Consider the following 21,044-nt stretch of genomic DNA (forward strand, 5'->3'; position numbering starts at 1 on the left):
CTTCAGTTTAACCATGAAGGTCCAGCCCCCCGACCAGATGCCGAATTCGTCCCTGTTCTTTTTGGGGACCTCGGTGACTTCCCCGTAACGGGAAAGCCACGTCATAATGTCCACGCCGGCAAGTGACTCGTTACAAGTGACCACGGTCACTCGCTTGACGGAATTTTGGCGAGACACCGCTTGCGCAACGAAGTCTCGCCATCCGGGCTCTTCCCACACCAGCTCATAGTTAGACCAGAAGAGCTCAAGCCCCTCTGGCCGCACAAAGCTGACGTCGAAGAAGCGGGACGCCGAAGGATGTATCAGGGCAAAGATGTCATTCGCCCCGAAGCCCATCTTAAGGAGGAGCTCCACCACCTTGCTCCTAGGTGGACAAGCTTCACTGCCCCCCCACCTAAGACGGACCACATTCCTCCTTTGCGGCCCCTGCCCGGCTGTGGGGAGAGACCAAACAGTCCCTCCCTCCCTTTGGTTTTGGAAGGCAGCAAGGCCGTGTCTCTCTATCCAGAAAGACAAGTCCACTGTCCTCCCCTCTACCACTATCGACCTTTCTCCTTTTTTGAGGGCCTCCAGGAAACGGTGGTGCAAAGCGCCGTCCCTGGAGCCCGGAGGCGAGGAGACCCCCCCAGAGGACCACCCCGAGGACCACCCCGACCCCCAGCCGCGGCCCCCGCATAACTATGTTGGGGTCTTGCGGCCAGGGGGGCAGACGGGCCAGCCCTCCCACCACTACCACCACTTGTGCCAGCACCCTCATTCGTCCTCCCACTCACTCTCCCATTCACTCTTTTATTATTTGCATTCACCCCAGCATTCACCCCAGCACACTCACCCACATTCACAGTAGCACTCACTCCTTCATCCATGTCACTCATATCACCATTCACTTCAGCAAACATCTCCTCAAATATGTCCACTCCACTTTTGTACTCACTCTCACTTGCACAATTGGTGAACATAGCAACATTATTTACATTATTTACATTTCCCGAACCAGTGCAGTTCCTCTCTTTGCCTGCTGGGGGCCCTGAGCTCTCTTGCTGGGAGCTACTCCAGCTCCTGTCCAGGAGCACTGCTGCCCCTTTAAATGCCTCAGTGCTGATGACATCATGCACTCTGCCCTGGCTGGGCCTAGGAGCAACAGCAGCTCCTGGTTTCAGCTCCATTTTTTTTCCTTTTTCTAAGGTTTCCTTGCTCTGGGCAGGGATGGCCACTGGCACCGCTCCCTGCCCTGCACTTTTCTTCACCCCCGCCGCCGGCTTGCCAGGGAGCGCCAGAGTCCCCGCACCCCCAGATGAAGGTAGGTGGGCCGGGGACCCCGACAACTCTCCGCCAGCTTTTGGGGGCAGCACAGCATTACTTAGAAGGGTGGGTGGGACAGAGGGCAGCGGGCCCGCAGCGGCCACGCCCCCCCGCCGGTCGCAGCCACCCCAGGCAGAGCCGCGGCCCCCTGCGAGGCCACGGCCCCCCCGGGTGACGCGAGCACAGCGGGCGGAGCCGCGACCGCTGAGGCCACGCCCCCCGCCAGTCACAGCCACCACGGGCAGAGCAGCGACCCCTTGCGAGGCCACGCCCCCCCGGGCGACGCAGACGCAGCGGGTGGGACGACGGCCGAGGAGGACATGCCCCCCCCCGCACGCCGCAGCCTTTGCAGGCCGGGCAACACTCGGGGAGGCCACGCCCCCCTCACGGACCACCGCCGCCACCCTATGCCCACCACTTGAGACGGGCAAGGCCGGCCACTCCCCCTCGTCGCCCAGCGGCGGCGGAGCCCCCTGCACGGACCCCTTTTTGGGTCGACGTGCCGGAGACCCCGCTCTCACCACAGGCGCCGACATGGGAGCGACCAGCACTTTGCACCGCCTCAGCTGCTGCTTGATGTTCTGTTCGCCCTTCCTAGGCTTCTGGACCCCCACTAGCGATCCAGACTTAGCGGATCCGTACGTGGGGGGTCCAGAAGCCCCAGCACTCGCCGCCGGAGGTGCGGCCCTGGCTTTACCAACTTTGCCTGGTGCCAGGCCAGCCCCCCCTGCCACCGAGGGCTGAGCCTGGACACCACCACCAACACCACAACCAGCACCGACCTCCATGTCGCTGCCCTGGTCTGAACTGTCACCAGATGCGACAGTCAGGTCACAACAGTCATCTCTCTCCCCGCTCCCTTGCTGCGGACCCACCACAGGGCTCGAGCCGGGGTGGGTAGCGGGTTCCACACAGTGGGACAGAGGGGCCCCGGGAAGGGGAGCAAAAACCAGTTGTTCCTCCACGCCTTCAGAGGCCTTACGCCTGCGCCTCCTGTTTCTCCTCTTCCCGGTTGCCCCATCCTCCGGGCAGACCTCATACCCAAACAACAGCGTGCCAAACCGTGCTGGGGATTCAGTCTGCCGTACTTGTTTAAGGATGAGGCAGCCCCCCTCAGAACTACTCCCGCTCCCTCCATCCTCCCCCTCGCTCCCGCTTTCCTCCGCGTTACTGGAGTCCAGCGGGAGGGCCACCTGCTCAGGGGCTATCTCGCTGCATGTTACCTGGCTCTCGCTGGTGTCCGCCAGGTCTTCAGGTGGAGGCGGCCCGGGTGTGGTGTGGGCGCCATCTTGCTCTTCCTCCTCCTCGCTTTCCTCCACCTGGATGGGGACTCCTGACCCCCCAGGAAACCCACCGGCCATGGCCCTGAACCGGTCCTCGTTCTGCAGCTTTTCCTGGAAGGGGCCGCTGCCGGCCATGATGGAACTTCGCCTGTCCTCCAGGGCCCGAATCTCCCCTTTCAGCCGCTTGACCGTGGCGTTGACCTCTGCTCTCTTTGAGGCAGGGAGCCTGTTTTTACTGATGACCCGGGCTCCCTCCAACTCCCCCCGGAGTCTCCTGAGCTGCTTGCCGGCCTCCTCGTACTCGGAGAGGTGGGCATGAATGCGGGAGGCGTAGGTGGTAGCTGGCTCTCCCGCAACCTTGGAGCCCCAGATGTTAAGGGGGGGCCCCGCCTCACCTCTGCCGGCTGCTGCACCTCCGGGGGAAGGGCCCGCCACAGCCTTCACTTCAGGGGTCCCGGACCCTGGAGCCTTGCGGCCCCCTGGGGTCCGCTTTTTCCCCATCCCTGGGACTGGCTGACTGTGCCTTGGGCCTCCTGGTGGTGGATGAGGCCCCCCACCCCCAGCTGGCTTGCCGGAGGGTGGGAGCCAGGGGCACAGCCCCGGCGCTCAGTCCCAGGGAGAGTCCTCTTTCCTGGGAAGGGGGCAGATGGAAAGTCCTTGCAGGAAAAAAAACCTCCCTTCCCAGGAGCTTAGCAAAACCCCAGCCTGCAGAGGCTCAGCTGCGACGCTCCTCCTCTTCTGGGGTGTGTCCAGAGCTGCACTCAGTATGCTGCTGGTGCAGTCACTGTGTACTTACATTACTGATCCTGAGTTACATCCTGTATTATACTCCAGAGCTGCACTCACTATTCTGCTGGTGCAGTCACTGTGTACATACATTACTGATCCTGAGTTACATCCTGTATTATACCCCAGAGCTGCACTCACTATTCTGCTGGTGCAGTCACTGTGTACATACATTAATGATCCTGAGTTACATCCTGTATTATACTCCAGAGCTGCACTCACTATTCTGCTGGTGCAGTCACTGTGTACATACATTACATTACTGATCCTGAGTTACATCCTGTATTATACCCCAGAGCTGCACTCACTATTCTGCTGGTGCAGTCACTGTGTACATACATTACATTACTGATCCTGAGTTACATCCTGTATTATACTCCAGAGCTGCACTCACTATTCTGCTGGTGCAGTCACTGTGTACATACATTACTGATCCTGAGTTACATCCTGTATTATACCCCAGAGCTGCACTCACTATTCTGCTGGTGCAGTCACTGTGTACATACATTATATTACTGATCCTGAGTTACCTCCTGTATTATACCCCAGAGCTGCACTCACTATTCTGCTGGTGTAGTCACTGTGTACATACATTACTGATCCTGAGTTACATCCTGTATTATACCCCAGAGCTGCACTCACTATTCTGCTGGTGCAGTCACTCCTTGTGACGTCTCCTCCTCTCCAGGGTCTTGTAATGCTGTGAGCTGATTATTCACTTTCCCCCTTTACATCTTTGCAGGATATTTCCGATATAACATCACGCTGCATTCAAAGCTGAATTTGATGCATTTGTGTCTTTTTTTCTTCCGTACTAACAGTGTAAGGCTATGTTCATATGTTGCATTTTTGCTGCTTTTTTTTTATGCAAAGTTTCGGCTGCTTTTTCCAGTGCCAGCAAAGTCTATGCGATTTCAGAAATCTCATGCACACACATCTGCAGCATGTCTCTACTTTCAGAGTTTTCCAGCATTTTTTCAGCCATAGAAAGCAATGAGTATGTGCAAACACTCAACAAAAAACGCAGCTGTCAGGTTTTGCAGCGGTTTTGGTGCAAAAACCTAAGGAAGTTTCTTTTTTTTTTTTGGGGGGGGGGGCTCTAAATTTTATCATCCTGCACAAGAGACAACAAAAATAGAGGAAAACGTGCTTTTTGTAAGCAGCTACTTTACTGCCAAGAGAGCAGGTTTTGTCTGCAGAAAAAAAAAATGCAATGTGTGACCATAGCCTGTGTCATTGCGTGCTCTTCTCTCCGGTATTTGCCACGTTCCTTGTGGAGCCGTATGTGCTCTGTACGGATATAGACAATGTGAGGGAAGCTGCTGTATTTGCGCTGCTGCTCTGGATGTGACTGGAGGAGGAGTTCTTTATTTTGTATTGTTGTTCTATATTTATGGTAACGCCTTGTTGGTGATTTGCAGAATGTCGGGTTTGTATGGAAGCAGCACGTCCATTTCCAGTAAGCGATCAGGTGAGCGATCAGAGGCTCCGAAGTCCGATGACCAGGAGGCGTTTTACACTTCCTGCCGCGCCGCTTACCTGACCGTGTTCAGGAGCAGCCTGGAGAACATCACCGACCGGCAGCAGCTGTGTCTCGGTAATCATCCTTGGATTCTGTTGTCGCTCTGTCATATAAAAAAAAAAATATATATATATATAAGCTTACTTGTGATTAGTTGTCCTGAGATCAAGGCCCCCACTTTGCAAAGAATGACTGCATGGTTAGTTTTAAGGGTTAATACAAGCGGTTTTTTAATGGGTTATTCCTACCTTAATAAGTTATCACCTGTCGACAGAAGACGTGATAACCTGCTGATCATTGTGGGACCCCTCCATCCCATAATGCATTTTAGAGTGGGGCTCTGAAGTGTTTGAACGGAGCAGTGGCCTCCTATGCCATTAGTGAATGGGACCCCCACGATCCCGAGAGCAGAACTCAGCCACTCCATTCATTGCCTATGGGACTGACAAAGATACCCAAGAGCAGCGCTCAGCTATCTACAGCAGTCCCATAGACAATGAACCAAACCACTTCATTGCCCCATTCTAAAGAGGAGTGTTATGACCATCAGCAAGTTGTCTGGTATGCTAGGGGTTAACTCGCTCGGATAGGAATACCCCTTCCTGACATCTTCTGTACATGTTGGCAAGTGTATCAAGCTGTTACGTACCAGCAGCAGAAGTCGCCTCCTTTTTAACCACTTAAATGCCGCCACAAGTTTTTAACAGTGGCATTTCATTAAGCGATCTGGTGTGGGTGTACATTCCATGTCCCCTTCACCCAGTCCTGGCCATTGGGCACGGATCACCTCGCCGCCATCTCTGTACTCTTCGTAGAAGATCATTAATGTCACTGTATGCTGTAATATTATGTATTATCGTACAAGTGACGAAAGGATCACAAGTTCTGATCTCCTGTTAGGGGGCTTAAAAGAAAAACCCAGAAAAGTTATAAAAAAAATATTGAAAAATGAAAAACAAAATTTTGAATTGACCCCACTCTCAATTTGACAATCAATAATAAAGAACCGAAAAGGAAAAAAAAAAATTAGAATCCGATTTTGTATCAACCAAAGTCCAGTTGTGAAAATATAAAGTAATTAACTTATGGGAAAAATGGTGTAAAACTATATAAAAAAACCTCCAGATTTGTTGTTTTTTCATTTGCTGCCCCCCACCCTAAAATAATGCTACATGAGATCAAAATTGTTTGTCCCCCAAAATGACACAAATAAAAACAATCCCTCGCACGAAATAATAAAGAGTTACAGGTCTTAGAAAATGGCGGCACGGAGGTTTTTTTCTTTTCAAAGATCAGAATTTTGTTTTCCCACTACTAAAATATAAAAAAAAAACTGCAAAAGTTTGGTACAGTGCCTTGCGAAAGTATTCGGCTCCCTGGGACTTTTCAACCTTTTCCCACATATCATGCTTCAAACATCAAGATACCAAATGTAAATTTTTGGTGAAGAAACAACAAGTGGGACACAGTTGTGAAGTTAAATGAAATTTATTGGTTATTTTACATTTTTGTGGAAATTCAAAAACTGAAAAGTGGGGCGTGCAATATTATTCGGCCCCTTTAACGTAATACTTTGTTGCGCCACCTTTTGCTGCGATTACAGCTGCAAGTCGCTTGGGGTATGTCTCTATCAGTTTTGTACATCGAGAGACTGAAATTCTCGCCCATTCTTCCTTGGCAAACAGCTCGAGCTAAGTGAGGTTTGATGGATATCGTTGGTGAACAGCAGTTTTCAACTCTTTCCACAGATTCTCGATTGGATTCAGGTCTGGACTGTGACTTGGCCATTCTAACACCTGGATACGTTGATTTGTGAACCATTCCATTGTAGATTTTGCTTTATGTTTGGGATCATTGTCTTGTTGGAAGACAAATCTCCGTCCCAGTCTCAGGTCTTTTGCAGACTCCAACAGGTTTTCTTCAAGAATGGTCCTGTAATTGGCTCCATCCATCTTCCCATCAATTTTAACCATCTTCCCTGTCCCTGCTGAAGAAAAGCAGGCCCAAGCCATGATGCTGCCACCACCATGTTTGACAGTGGGGATGGTGTGTTCAGGGTGATGAGCTGTGTTGCCTTTACACCAAACATATCGTTTGGCATTGTTGACAAAAAGTTTGATTTTGGTTTCATCTGACCAGAACACCTTCTTGCACATGTTTGGTGTGTCCCAGGTGGCTTATTGCAAACTTTAAACGACACTTTTTATGGATAACTTTGAGAAATGGCTTTCTTCTTGACACTCTTCCATAAAGGCCAGATTTGTACAGTGTACGACTGATTATTGTCCTATGGACAGACTGTCCCACCTCAGCTGTAGATCTCTGCAGTTCATCCAGAGTCACCATGGGCCTATTGGCTGCATCTCTGATCAGTCTTCTCCTTGTTTGAGATGAAAGTTTAGAGGGACGGCCGGGTCTTGGTAGATTTGCAGTGGTATGATACTCCTTCCATTTCAATGTGATCGCTTGCACAGTGCTCCTTGGGATGTTTAAAGTTTTGGAAATCATTTTGTATCCAAATCTGGTGTTAAACTTCTCCATAACAGTATCAAGTGTGACCAACTTTTTACTATTGATGCTGCCTATGCAGCATCAGTAGTAAAAGATAGGATGTTCAAAATAATGCAAAAAATAAAACGGCCCCCGATCTCCTCAGCCACGCTGCCGGCAAGTTCCGTTCTCAGGCATGCTTTGCGTGAAGGACCTTTGATGACGTAGTGGTCGCTACATCATATGGGGTGATTCTTGCAAAGCGTGCCTGGGAACGGAACTTGCCGGCAGCGTGACGGACAGGCGGGAGAGCTCCGGCGGCCGGCGGAAGGTGAGAATATCACTATTTTATATTTTTATTCTATTTTTTACAGGGATATGGTACCCAGGGCATGGAGGACAGTCTCCTCTTCTCCAGACCTTGGGTACCATTCGCACATGAAGCGCTCACTTCACGCATGGTGGGCATAGCCACATGCTTAATGTGAGCGTTTCAATGCAATCTTATGTGAGCAGAATCGCTGTGATTCCGCTCAAAGAAGGAACATGCTGCGGATTTTACCGCTATGCAATTCCGCAGCGGAAATATACGCAGCATTAGCACAGCAATACGGAATGCCATTGAATTTAATGGTAATTGTAGCAAAGACGCTTACAATCCGCAACGTGTGCACATAGCCTGAGACTATCACAGAGCAGGTGCATCTATACAGAGACTTGATTACACACAGATGGATTATATTTATCATCATTAGTCATTTAGGACAACATTGGATCACTCAGAGATCCACAATGAACTTCTGGAATGAGTTTGCTGCACTGAAAGTAAGGCTGAGTTCACACGTGGCGTTTTTTTCGCGTTTCCGCGGTGGTTTTAACCGCGCGATTTTGCCGCGAAAAATAAGCATCCCATGCATTCCTATGGGATTCCGCAATGCTGTGCTAATGCTGCGGTTTTTACCGCGGCGGAATCGCTTCGCGGTAAAAACCGCAGCATGCTCATTAATTTGCGGAATCGCGGCGATCCCGCACCCATAGGAATGCATTGTTCCGCTTACTTCCCGCATGTGGCTGTGCACACCATGCGAAAAGTAAGCAGAACAATTGCGGATGGTACCCACGGTCCGGAGGAGAGGAGACTGTCCTCCGGGCTTTGGGTACCATATCCCTGTAAAAAATAGAATTTAAAATAAAAAATATTGTTATTCTTACCTTCCGGCGTCCCGCGCAGGCTTCCCGCCTCTCTCCATGCTCCCGGTCCCAGTAATCCTTTGCGAAAATGCCCGCGATGACGTCCGTTCTCGCGGGATCGCGAAGTCTCGCGGTCATTCGTGCGACGTCATCGCGAATTACCGCGAGACATCGCGATCCCGCGAGAACGGACGTCATCGCGGGCATTTTCGCAAAGGATTACTGGGAACGGATGCGTGGGACGCCGGAAGGTGAGAATAACACTATTTTTTATTTTTGTTTGCATTCTATCTTTTACTACTGAGTGTGACCAACCTGTCAAACAGTTCTCCAAGCGATGCTACAGATCGCTTGGAAAACGCTAGCATTTTGCAAGCTAAATACGCTTGCAAAATGCTAGTTTTTCCGCGGGAATTTAAAATGCGATTTTCCCGCGGAATGGAATTCCGGAATTCACGCGGTAATTTCCGCGAGAGTTCCGGTACGTGTGCACTTAGCCTAAAGGGGACGAATAATATTGTACGCCCCACTTTTCAGTTTTTGAATTTCCACAAAAATTTAAAATAACCAATAAATTTCATTCAACTTCACAATTGTGTCCCACTTGTTGTTGATTCTTCATCAAAAAAATTACATTTGGTATCTTTATGTTTGAAGCCTGATATGTGGGAAAAGGTTGAAAAGTTCCAGGGGGCCGAATACTTTTGCAAGGTCCTGTATCTGTGTTATTGTATTGACCTGGAGAATCCCGTTCCCAGGACATTTTCACCTCGCAAAAACTAAAAGTAAAATAGAAACCAGTCACTACTTCTGTATTTCTCACCCACTCCTGGTTTTGGCTTTCAAATACTGATGTAAAATACTGACCGTGTGAACGTGGCCTTACACCGAGCTGACGGATGACTGCCAATGATGTCGCTCACGTGCACATTAAAAGTCAGCAGCGCCATTGTATTCCTAGCGGAGGTTCACCGGCTTCATCATAGCACTCCCAGTACGGCCAGCAGTTCTGACTCTTTACACTTTAGGCCTCATTCACACGTCTGATTTTCACGTACAAGTGATCACTGAGGTTTTTACTGATTTCACTTTTCCCTCTGATGGGGCCATTCCCATGTACGTGATTTTTTTCGCTGACCAAGAGGTAAGTCACAGAGACCGATGATCTGCAATGCAAGTCAGTGGGTCTGTGATTAAACTGCACTCTGATGCCATCTGAGTTCAGTCTGATTTTCACATACTTAGAATGGAAAAGGTGGAGAATTTAATTTCTCCACGTACAAGAAAATAAGATGACACTCGGACCACACTCTGATCAAAATAATCGGTCTGTTTTTTGTCATGCATGTTAAAATCAGACGTGTGAATGAGGTCTTAGCAGTCGGGTAACAGCTTATCTTTCCAAACCTCCCATATACGCATGCAGGCTCAGTCTCATGGCATCTTCATTGGTGTTTTATTATTTGTATGAATGTATTTTTTTTTTTTGCTTTTTCTTGTGCAGCTTTAAAGTCAGTAATAAAAAATAAAATACTTTACATAGAAACTGTTGTGGGTTATGGCATTTTGGTGATTTTTTTTTTTCTTCATTTTGCAGCATGCTCCAGGCTTTTTTTCTCATAGGCTTATAAAACGTCAGGAAACAGAGGGGAAAAACAACTTAAAGAAGCCCTCCTCCTCCCATGACAGTTTTTATCTTCTTAATATATTGCAGCCATCATATTACACAGCACTTACAATTGCTACAATTGCTCATTTTGCCTTTCTCCCCAGGTATTTCTTCTGTTTTCCATTAGGTCTATGACATCACAAGATCAAAAACTGATGAGCTGAATCCTTCCAAGCTCTAAGTAGAAACAGGAGGTAAAGTTTCCCTGCATGAATCACTGCAAAAGTCAGTGGCAGGGGGAGGAGGGAATAGTTGGGTCAGGAGTTGAAGAGGGGGATGATAAATGGAGGGACAAGAGACTTCCTGTTTCTACATAGAGCAGAGAAAAGAGAAGAATTAGCTGGGTAGAAAGGCAAAATGAGCAATTGTAAGTGCACAGTGCTGTATAATATTATGGCTGCAATATATTAAGAGGATGAAAGCTTTGATTAGGGCGCTTTTTAAAAGATAAAAAAAACCAAAAACGATGTAAATACTTATGTCCCAAAACATTAAAAGAAAGAAAAAAAAAAAAAAAAAACTATGAAAAATGTTTACATCCCAAAAACACTGACGTTTCTAACTGCATTTTTTTAAATGCACATTAAGGCTTCATTCAATGATTTTCTCATACGAAAATAAAAAAAAAAAGTCTGAATTTTATCAGTAATTTTTTTTTTTTTTATCAGAGTTTGGTCAAAGTTTCATCAGTTTTTCTCAGATGAGAAACAGGTGGTAAAACTTAGAGAAACCTTTTTTTATCTAGCAGTCCACGAGTGACGGACATACGAGTGCGGTCCGATACTTTCCAGGACCCATAGGTTGGCACTGACGATTTTGATCCAACACTTGGCTCAAAATTGGACACGTCTCCCTCGAAAAATCACGGGCACGAGAAAAAAAAAAAGGTGTGAACGAGGCTCAACGTCGCACAACAAAGCCCGATCATCGCAGAAATTTCGATACGTTTTTGCTTCCAAAACGTAAATAAAAACCACACGCGAACCTCCCCCCCCCCCCCCATTCTTATATGTAGTTTTTGTACAGTGTGAAGGTGGGCGGAAGGCGAGAATTTGTAAGGAAAAAAAAAAATGGACTTCTATCTATATTAACTGCTGATTAGAAATATTACCGCAGCCTTGATTTCAGCTGGAAAAAAAAAATGCATGTAAAAAAAACGGAACCCCGCCAGCTGCCACGACGGCGGCTTTCCCATAGGAAATGCGCCTTGTTTTCTCCGTGGCACCCTCAGGCGGTGGCGCGGCGGGGGTTAATCTCCGGCGTTCTGCCGCGCTGATAGAGAGATAAATCCTGATGACACCTCGGATCTCTTCAGTCGTGATATCCTAATTACGCCACGGCTAGTTTAACAGGCGGTCACATTCAGCAGATGTGCTTAGCCTAATGAAGGCTTTCAACATTATGGCAAAAGATTTTTTTTCCCCCCCTCGCAGCTAATGGCAGGTTTCTCATAATCCAGCGTCAAAAATAGTAGCGGCGAGAACAAATGTTAGCTCCTTTCGGCTTGTTATGTCTTTCATCTCTTTCCACGAGCCACTTAAGCAATTGACCAATTATTATTATACGAGCGGCGGTGTCAAGGTCGCGGAGAACAGGCCGACAGAATACCAAATATTTCCCGTCATTAAATGATGATTAAACCTCCCCTCCCCCCTCTGCTTCTTCCCCGCAGAGAGGAGGAACACATCGTGCACAGATCTGGGGCTTTAAGGGGTTAACTGTCCCAGGATCGGGGAACATGTTCCCAGGAGATAAATGAACAGGAATGAAAATAATTTTCCTGCCGTCTAATTCACAGGCTATAATGTTACCGCGCGCCGGAGGGTTGGGAGGTCACGTGATCGGATTGATCTCAAGGAGCCGTGACCTTAACATGGGTATTCCCAAGTGTTGGAGCCGCCGCCACCGCGCCAAGAACAATCTGGTCTTAGTAGCTAGGGGGTGCTGATGCCGGCTTTAGAAAACACGGACACTTTAATTTTTCCTAGTAGGAAATTCTGTTGCGTGAAACAAACCCTTAAAGGGGTTGTCTTGTGGATCATCGGGAAGCAGGTTGTGCCGATGACATCGAAGGCTGCAGATACCTGCCAGGACACGATCCGCAAGTGTGAGCAGACGCGGCGTCATCAGCACCACTCACCTCACAATGAAAATCCCCTGCGGGATTGGAAAATCTGCAGGGAAAATTGACCTGCACTTTGCATTGCGGAGATTAAAATCTGCTGCTTAAAATCACTATTTTTGCTGCAGATTTTGCTACAGGAGATCCGCAGGGATTAGATCCTCAGAAAGTAAACGATCCCCACACTCCATCACATTATGTAGCTGTCATTTCCACCAAGTCTTCTGGGAGATTGGGCACGTTCAGAGGTTCTCCTCCAGTGTTTGGCAGATCGGGCACGTCAGGGATCGCAGTGACAGGCGCCCGGATGGTGGACGTGTCGCCGATTGAGAAATATACAGCATGTTGGTTATTACTCATCAGATTTCCCAAAAAAGAGATGTTGATTCATAATTGATACTCATGTATCGTGCGCCGGGCCGATCCGGTCATCTCACAGCTTGTTCTCCCTCTTTGCAGTTCTCCAGCGAGCCGGACGGAATCCGTCTAACAGAACGCTCAGCCGATACTGGACTGCCAAGACCAAGGAGATGAACTATGACGACTTCTGCGCCATTGTGAAAAAAGAGAAACCTGCTGCAAAAGCCGAACTCCTGAAAGCTTTCCGAAAACTGGACCCCGCCAACAAAGGATTCATCCTCCATGATGATTTCACCAAGGTCTTCACCACAGTACGAGCACCAAATCCCAAACTATTATTTATCTGTTATCTATCTATCTATCATCTATGTATCTATTATCTATTATAGCGCCATTTATTCCATGGCGCTTTACATGTGAGGAGGGGTGTACATAATACATACAAGTACAGTAATCTTAAACAATACAAGTCACGACTGGTACAGGACGAGAGAGGACCCTGCCTGCGAGGGCTCACAATCTACAAGGGATGGGTGAGGATACAGTAGGCGAGGGTAGAGCTGGTCGTGCAGCGGTTTGGTCGATCGGTGGTTACTGCAGGTTGTAGGCTTGTCGGAAGAGGTGGGTCTTCAGGCTCTTTTTGGTTTCTGTGGTAGGCGAGAGTCTGATATGTTGTGGTAGAGAGTTCCAGAGTAGGGGGGATGCGCGGGAGATATCTTGTATGCGATTGTGGGAAGAGGAGATAACAGGGGAGTAGAGAAGGAGATCTTGTGAGGATCAGAGGGTTCGTGCAGGTAAGTACCGGGAGACAAGGTCACAGATGTATGGAGGACTCAGGTTGTGGATGGCTTTGTATGTCATGGTTAGTTTTTTGAACTGGAGTCTTTGGGTAATGGGGAGCCAGTGCAGGGATTGACAGAGGGGAGAGGTCGGGGAATAGCGGGGGACAGGTGGATTAGTCGAGCAGCAGAGTTTAGGATAGGTTGGAGGGGTGCGAGAGTGTTAGAGGGGAGACCACAGAGCAGGAGGTTGCAGTAGTCAGGGTGGGAGATGAGAGCATGGACTAGGGTTTTTGCAGGTTGAGGAATGTACGGATCCGTGAAATATTTTTAAGTTGAAGTCGGCAGGAAGTGGAAAGGGCTTGGATATGTGGTTTGAAAGAGATCAGTGTCAAGGATAACCCCGAGGCAGCGAGCTTGTGGGACTGGGGAGAGTGGGCAGCCGTTTATTTTAATGGATATAACGGATAGTAAAGATGGTTAGCACTCGACTAAGTGATGTAGATATACGGTGCTACTGAGAAGGGAACTGATAGTCCCGTAAGCACAAATTTGATATAAAGTCACTGCACACGTGAAGTTTGCTCAAGTGGAATATTTTTATTTGTATTTGACGGTGAAGAAGCGACAGCTCAAGTTTCGGCCTCACAACGGCCTTTATCATATAGTTGCCCTTTATGGAAGAGAGGTTGTAGTCACCGGGTAAATAGTTTCACTGATAGGCAATTTTTCTACAGTCTGTAGTTCGTCCTCTATGGCCAGTAGTCCAGATTCCAGAGTTATGCAAGTGTGCCAAAAAACTACGATCATTGGTGGCAGTGGGAGGTGCAGGCACCGCCGTACCTGTGCAGTGAGTGCCTATCAGGGAAACTATTTACCCGGTGACTGCAACCTCTCTTCCATAAAGGGCGACTATATGATAAAGGCCGTTGTGAGGCCAAAACGTCAGCTGTCGCTTCTTCACCGTCAAATACAAATAAAAATATTCCACTTGAGCAAACTTCACGTGTGCAGTGACTTTATATCAAATTTGTACTTTAATGGATAGGTCCATTGGGGGGGGGGGGGTCACGTGAGATGGGAGAAAGTTGATTAATTCTGTATTGTCCATATTAAGTTTTAGAAATCTAGCAGAGAAGAAGGATGAAATAGCAGACAGACATTGAGGGATTCTGGTTAGTACGGAGGTGATATCTGGTCCAGAGATGTAGATCTGTGTGTCATCAGCATAGAGGTGATACTGAAAGCCATGAGATTCTATGAGCTGTCCGAGGCCGAAGGTGTAAATGGAGAAGAGCAGGGGCCCTAGGACTGAACCTTGCGGGACTCCAACAGATAGGGGGCGAGGTGAGGAGGTGGTGTGCGAGTGGGAGACGCTGAATGTCTGGTCTGTTAGGTATGATGCGATCCAAGATAGGGCCAAGTCTGTGATACCAAGAGATGAGAGGGTCTGTAGTAATAGGGAATGGTCCACTGTGTCAAAGGCAGCCGACAGGTCCAGGAGGAGGAAGACAGAGTAGTGTCGCTTGGCCTTGGCGGTTAATAGGTCATTGGTGACCTTAGGGCAGTTTCAGTGGAGTGATGTGGCCGGAAGCCGGATTGTAATTGTATCTATGTATCTATTATCTATCTGTCCATCTGTCTTATTTGGTAAGATGTAAAACCTTTGTTCTTGTCCTCAGAGGGGAGAGAAGATGTCTCCGGAGGAGGTGAGCTCCGTTCTCCGTCTGGCTGATGTGAACAGCGGCGGGCGGTTGGACTATAACAAGGTAAGTCATAGACACAGAAGCCGTCTCATATCACAACATATCAGATTTTGTAGCTGATCACCTAAGTAATGGGAACCTGTGAGTGGATTCATACCGCCATAACCATGGGCAGTGAAAGATGGCGTCACAGGCTTCCTGAATGCACCGCAGAAGTGTTTCAGGGTTTTATAAAGCTTTGGACATAAAGTAGCACAGGGAAAGTGTCCAGTACGGGGTCCTGCTTCTTGATTGACAGGTCTCTACTTACGTTTACAGACAGAGAAAACATATCTACCCAAGTCCGATTTGTTTTAAAACTACGGGGCCAATTTTATCAGATCGACGCTATATAATAAGTTTGGTGCGTCCCTCTGGACATGTTGGATATTTCTTTTCTCTCGGATGGCTTACTGTGTATGTACATGCTTAAATTTCTTATATATGAGCGCCCATCGGCCACATACAAGTTGATCAGGGCTCATTCACAACCTATTCACATGAGACCAACACAGACTGTGGGGGCAGAGCAGGGGTTGATGCGATCGCTCTGACCCCATGCAGTATGCTTGTTGTCGGCAGCACTTACTTTGCTTGCAGCGTGCATTGTGCTTCTGACAGTAATGACTAAAATGGGTGATCGGCGACATGATTACTCAGACTGATAATCAGAAAAGATTGTTTTTATTCTCTCTCAGCCTTTGTAAATGGCATTTTCTTTAATTAGTGCCGGTATAGAGGCACACATAACACAGATCTTTTTGCTTCACCAGATGTAGCATGGGCAAACCACAAAGTCTACCTTATTTCCATCTGATGCTCTGGTGAATGTGGTCTTTTGTTCCCTGTTATGATTATTTTTACAGCAGCATTGATTCCATGGTCTGTACACGAGGAGGGTTATATAGAAAATACAGATAGAAATTACAGTGCGCAAACTAATAGTGATAGACCGGTACAGAGGGAAGAGAACCCAGGCTCTGCAGGCTAACAGTCTACCGGATAATAGGGAAGGAGGCAGTAGGTTGGGGGTTGCGGCTCTGGTGGTGGTGAGGTGGCGGCTCTGGTGATGGTGAGTAGTCAGCTCCGGTGGTGTTGAAGTGTCAGCTCGGGTGGTGGTGAGGAGTCGGCTCCGGTGGTGGTGAGGAGGCAGCTCCGGTGGTGGTGAGGAGGCATTTCTCGTGGCATGAGGTGTCAGCTCCGGTGGCGGTGAGGAGCCAGCTCTGATGGTGGTGAGGAGATAGTGAGGTGGCGGCTTTGGTGGTGGTGAGGTGGCAGCTCCGGTTGTGGTGAGGTGGCGGCTCTGGTGATGGTGAGTAGTCAGCTCCGGTGGTGTTGAGGTGTCAGCTCGGGTGGTGGTGAGGAGGCAGCTCCGGTGGTGAGGAGTCATTTCTCGTGGCATGAGGTGTCAGCTCCGGTGGCGGTGAGGAGCCAGCTCTGATGGTGGTGAGGAGATAGTGAGGTGGCGGCTTTGGTGGTGGTGAGGTGGCATATGGTTCATTGCAAGCTGTAGCTTTCTTGAAGAGATCAATCAATCAATAAATCAATCAAATTTATTATCGCCAAGTACATATTACATATATACAAGGAATTCTTTGTGGCAAAGAGGCAACATAATATATAACAACAGATACAACAAGTAACATCTGACAAGACAGATACAGTATATAGTCTACACATGACGATTTAATCGTTGAACAGAGAGTGGACAGAAGCTGTTCATATGGCGGTTGGTGCTGCATTTGGGGACTCTGAAGCGACGTCCTGAAGGGAGTAGTTGGAATGAGGAGTGTCCCGGGTGAGAGGGATCGGATGAAATTTTCAATGGGTTTTCAGGTACCGTCTGAAGGTTTTGATTGTGGTGGATAATTGGACATGTTGAGGCACAGAATACTAGAGGATGGGGGATACTCTGGAGAAGTCTTAGAGGCAAGTGGGTGAGGAGCATATTAGTGTGGAGGAGAGAAGGGGTCTTGGGAGAACCGTAGATTATGTGGTTGGAGATATCGGGAGATTAGTTTGGAGATATATGGAACAGACACAAACAGAGGCTGGACAGACATCTGACTGGGATGATTTAGCGAATCCTGCTTTGAGCAGGGGGTTGGACCAGATGGCCCAGGAGGTCCCTTCCAACTCTACGATTCTATGATTCTATGACACATTATGGGTGGCACTGAAGGTCGGTGTTAGTAGCTTGAACTGGATACGTTGTGGAATTGGGAGACATTGAAGGGATTTGAGGAGAGCAAAAGCAGAGGAGTAGTGAGGAGGGAGGATTAGTCGTGCAGCAGAGTTAAGGACGGACTGGAGACGTGTGAGAGTGTTAGCAGTGAGGCAACAGAGGAGGATGTTACAGTAGTTGAGGCGGGAGATGATGAGGGCGTGCGCAAACATTTTAGTAGATTGAGGAAAGGACGGATTCCGGAAATATTTTTTTGCTGGAGGCGACAGAAGGTGGCAAGAGCTTGAATGTGTGAAGGACGAAACAGAGTCGAGGGTGACTCTGAGGCAGCGGACTTCCGGTGTTGCGGAGAGCGTGGAGTTAGGTGAGATGGAGGATAGATGATGAGTTCAATTTTGTCCACATTGAGCCATTATCAGTCGGGTCTCTCCAATCAGGGCTAAGCTGTCTATATACCAAGGCACGATCAGTAAGGGCAGTGATCTAATCAGAGCGTCACGTATCTTCACGTTTTATAGCGTCATTTCCGCTTTTCTCTGCAGTTCTGTAACAAGTTCTTCAGCACCTGTGACCAATGTGCCAAAGTGGCAGTTGAGAAAATGGAAGCGAATAGCCGGGCCAAACGTCAGCAATTTGGGAGCCAAATCGGAACGTCTCCTGAAAGATCTACGTCTCCTCGTAACGGCGACACAACTCCACGGAAAGGTGAGGACAGGATTATGTAAGCAGCGGGTGCTCGGCTGGGAGGTCACACCGCGTATACTTACTGCTGGTCTTACTTTAGGAGGGACCTCCCTTAAGCTGGATATCCGCTCTCCAGACTCTGCCGTACATCGGCCGAGCATTCGTGTGTTGGACTCCTCTGACTGGGTCTTATCTCCAGCTGTCCAGTCCTCCTCCCCCTCCACGTTATCTGTTGATGGAGACTCGGGAGCCCCCCACACATCAGATGATCGCCTGGTTCGGCTGACTTTCATCTAATGTGCATAGGAGCCTTTACTGAAGCTTAATGGACATTGATTTTCCTTTCTATTTTTCTTTGAAGACCAGCATGTGCAGCTGTTCTAAACAAATAGAGCTGCAGTGTAAAGCATGGGGGTGAAACAGTGGCAGCCTGAGGGTCCCCAATGGTAGCAGTGATTTGTAGTTGGCCATGGCTCTGCCTATACATTTATAGTGTTCAATTTATTGTCTGGGGTAAAAAAAAAATAAATGTATATTATTTCAGTGGAAAGTAAATCGTTGCGCCCTTCCTCAGCACGAAACTACAAAGGGACCGCGTCCACCGTGATCACTATGGGACCGCTCAGGGTTTCCAGACACGTGGAGCCCAGTGATCTGCAGGTAATGAATGCTGTACAGATAGATTATTGCTATCTCACCCGTAGAGATGGAGATATCAGGTCGCAATCGCCGAATATTACCTGTAATATAGTATGGCTGCTGGGGGGGGGGCCGCTAAGCTGCCATGTTTCTTTCTCTTAAAGAGGTTGTCCATAGAGGTAAGTCCTGTCCATATACGCTTTTAAGAGATGGCGTAGCCAGAATGGACGATCTCAGGCTATCAGTAGTTGATAACTTGTGCATCGTTGGGGGTCCAAACTCTGGGACCCCCTCAGATCCCGAGACCTTGGCTCTGAATTGCACGATGGGGACAGAGCAGTGGCCATTCATTCTGATGGAAAAAGCCCAGCACTGCACTCGACTGTCTACGGCACCGCCACCCTGTGCAAAATGCTCTGCTCCCACCTTCTCCTACCGGACACACAGTGCAATGGCTGCAAGAGGTTTTCCATTCCGGAGGATTACATCTGAACCCCCTCCTATTAGTTACCCGCTGACATATCACACATCGTCATGGTAGCTCTCTGTAAGGGCAACAGGGGGCAATAACAGGGGACATAATTATTGTATATGACACAACTTCCCGGTTGCTGCCTTTCCTTTAAATCCCACAACAAGCTAATCTTTAAAACATGGAGTGCAATACCGCCATATCGAGCCCCAGGGCCAGTGTCTGCATTACTGGAAGCCTGTTTATAAGGTTACAGTACAGCTGATAGCTGGTCGAGATCTCTCAGGAATTGGGGGTCTCTTTAAGATATGGTCCCCTATTGGTAAGGCCACACATAGCAGAATATTTTTGACGTGGTCCACAATTCTGCGTGTTATGTGCAGTTTTTGCTGCGGGTTAACAAAGGATGTTAAATTGAAGGGGTGAAATCCATTTTGCAAATTCTTGAAATTTGAAAAATAATAGTCATGTTGTGGATTTTCTCGGGATGCTCTCCCCCCTCCATCCACATGTAACATACCTTCATTTGATGCAGATATTATGCTGCAATTCCACAGAATCACATCTGAACATGGCTTTAAATCCTTGGATTTCACCTAGAATCAGCATGTTAGATTGTATTACTCAGATTTTGTATTACAAAGTGAGAAGAAGTCGGCTATAAAAATCCATCCGCAACTGATTTTACATGCTGCACGGTATTACAGACACTGACTGGATGTGAGCACTGCGTGTCTCTCCCTGTAATATAGGCTGGAAGTGAGCTCTGTGTGGCTCTCTCAGTAATATAGGCTGGATGTGAGGTCTGTGTCTCTCCCAGTAATATAGGCTGGATGTGAAGTTTGTGTCTCTCCCAGTAATATGGGTTGGATGTGAGGTCTGTGTGTCTCTCCCAGTAATATAGGCTGGATGTGAGTTCTGTGTCTCTCTCCCAGTAATATAGGATGGATGTGAGGTCTGTGTGCCTGTCTCAGTAATATCGGCTGGATGTGAGGTCTGTGTGCCTCTCTCTGTAATATAGGCTGATGTGAGCTCTGTGTGCCTCTCTCTGTAATATAGGCTGGATGTGAGCTCTGTGTCTCTCTCCCAGTAATATAGGCTGGATGTGAGGTCTGTGTGTCTCTCCCAGTAATATAGGATGGATGTGAGTTCTGTGTGCCTCTCTCAGTAATATAGGCTGGATGTGAGTTCTGTGTGTTTCCAGGGTGCTGTAGTTTTCACTTTCAGCTCAGCTTCTATCCTGCACTTATTTCCTCTCCATGACCTTTCTTCCTTGTCTCTAGCCGGTTTTCTCCTACTTTCCCCTCTGTCCACTCTTCAGATCTGTGTACAACCCTGTTCCCTGCCTTCTGCTATCTCTTAGGGTATGTGCACATGTTCAGTATTAGGCAGCACTTTGGATACAGCACATGTCCGCTGCAGCCAAAGCGTTGCCGGCTTTTGAACGCAGGTGATTCTGCATGTGTTCATTGAACTGTGCGGAATCACCACATCCTACATTGTGTGGTGGCATTTAGTTTCCTTAGACTGAGCATCTCTGCAAGATAAATAGGCATGCTGCGGTCTAGAAAGACGTGCCGCATGCCCGTCTCCCCAGGGAAGCCGTGGGTGCCGGTGCACGTATAGTGGGCATGGTATTTCTTGAAATCCCATCCACTATGCTGTAACATCTGGCCGCTGCGGGTTGGACGCTGTGGATGTATGCAGTGCCCAACCTCCAGCATTTTCTGACCGGGGGAACATACCCTCATACTCAATGCAGGGAGCTCTGGTAGATTTTTACCTGTTTTGCAGTATAAAGTATATAAAGTATTC

The 21,044-nt window shown here is 48.2% G+C and overlaps 2 protein-coding genes across 8 annotated transcripts in view; one reads left to right on the forward strand and one right to left on the reverse strand.

Moving 5' to 3' along the window:
• The window catches only part of ITGB3BP (integrin subunit beta 3 binding protein), a 36,918-nt gene extending 31,961 nt beyond the window's left edge, over window positions 1–4,957 (reverse strand). The window contains exon 1 of the mRNA XM_073544672.1: window positions 4,911–4,957. Coding sequence (XP_073400773.1) covers window positions 4,911–4,942 — 32 coding nt within the window. The 5' untranslated portion in view covers window positions 4,943–4,957. The remainder of the gene's footprint in view (window positions 1–4,910) is intronic.
• Window positions 1–21,044, forward strand: part of LOC141048736 (phosphoglucomutase-1) — a 115,980-nt gene that overhangs the window by 6,724 nt on the left and 88,212 nt on the right. Inside the window, exons 2-7 of one of the 7 annotated variants that reach the window (XM_073544665.1) lie at window positions 1,186–1,300; window positions 4,793–4,968; window positions 12,825–13,036; window positions 15,187–15,273; window positions 17,977–18,139; window positions 18,663–18,778. In XM_073544665.1, coding sequence (XP_073400766.1) covers window positions 4,794–4,968; window positions 12,825–13,036; window positions 15,187–15,273; window positions 17,977–18,139; window positions 18,663–18,778 — 753 coding nt within the window. In that variant the 5' untranslated portion in view covers window positions 1,186–1,300; window position 4,793. Of the gene's footprint in view, window positions 1–1,185; window positions 1,301–2,327; window positions 2,895–4,053; window positions 4,074–4,792; window positions 4,969–12,824; window positions 13,037–15,186; window positions 15,274–17,976; window positions 18,140–18,662; window positions 18,779–21,044 lie in introns of those variants that run through there. The other 6 variants (XM_073544660.1, XM_073544662.1, XM_073544659.1 and 3 more) reach the window with 6 other exon arrangements.

Source organism: Dendrobates tinctorius, unplaced genomic scaffold (genome assembly GCF_039654945.1).
Source record: "Dendrobates tinctorius isolate UK_male_01 unplaced genomic scaffold, ASM3965494v1 ptg000138l, whole genome shotgun sequence".
Lineage (NCBI taxonomy): Eukaryota > Metazoa > Chordata > Amphibia > Anura > Dendrobatidae > Dendrobates > Dendrobates tinctorius.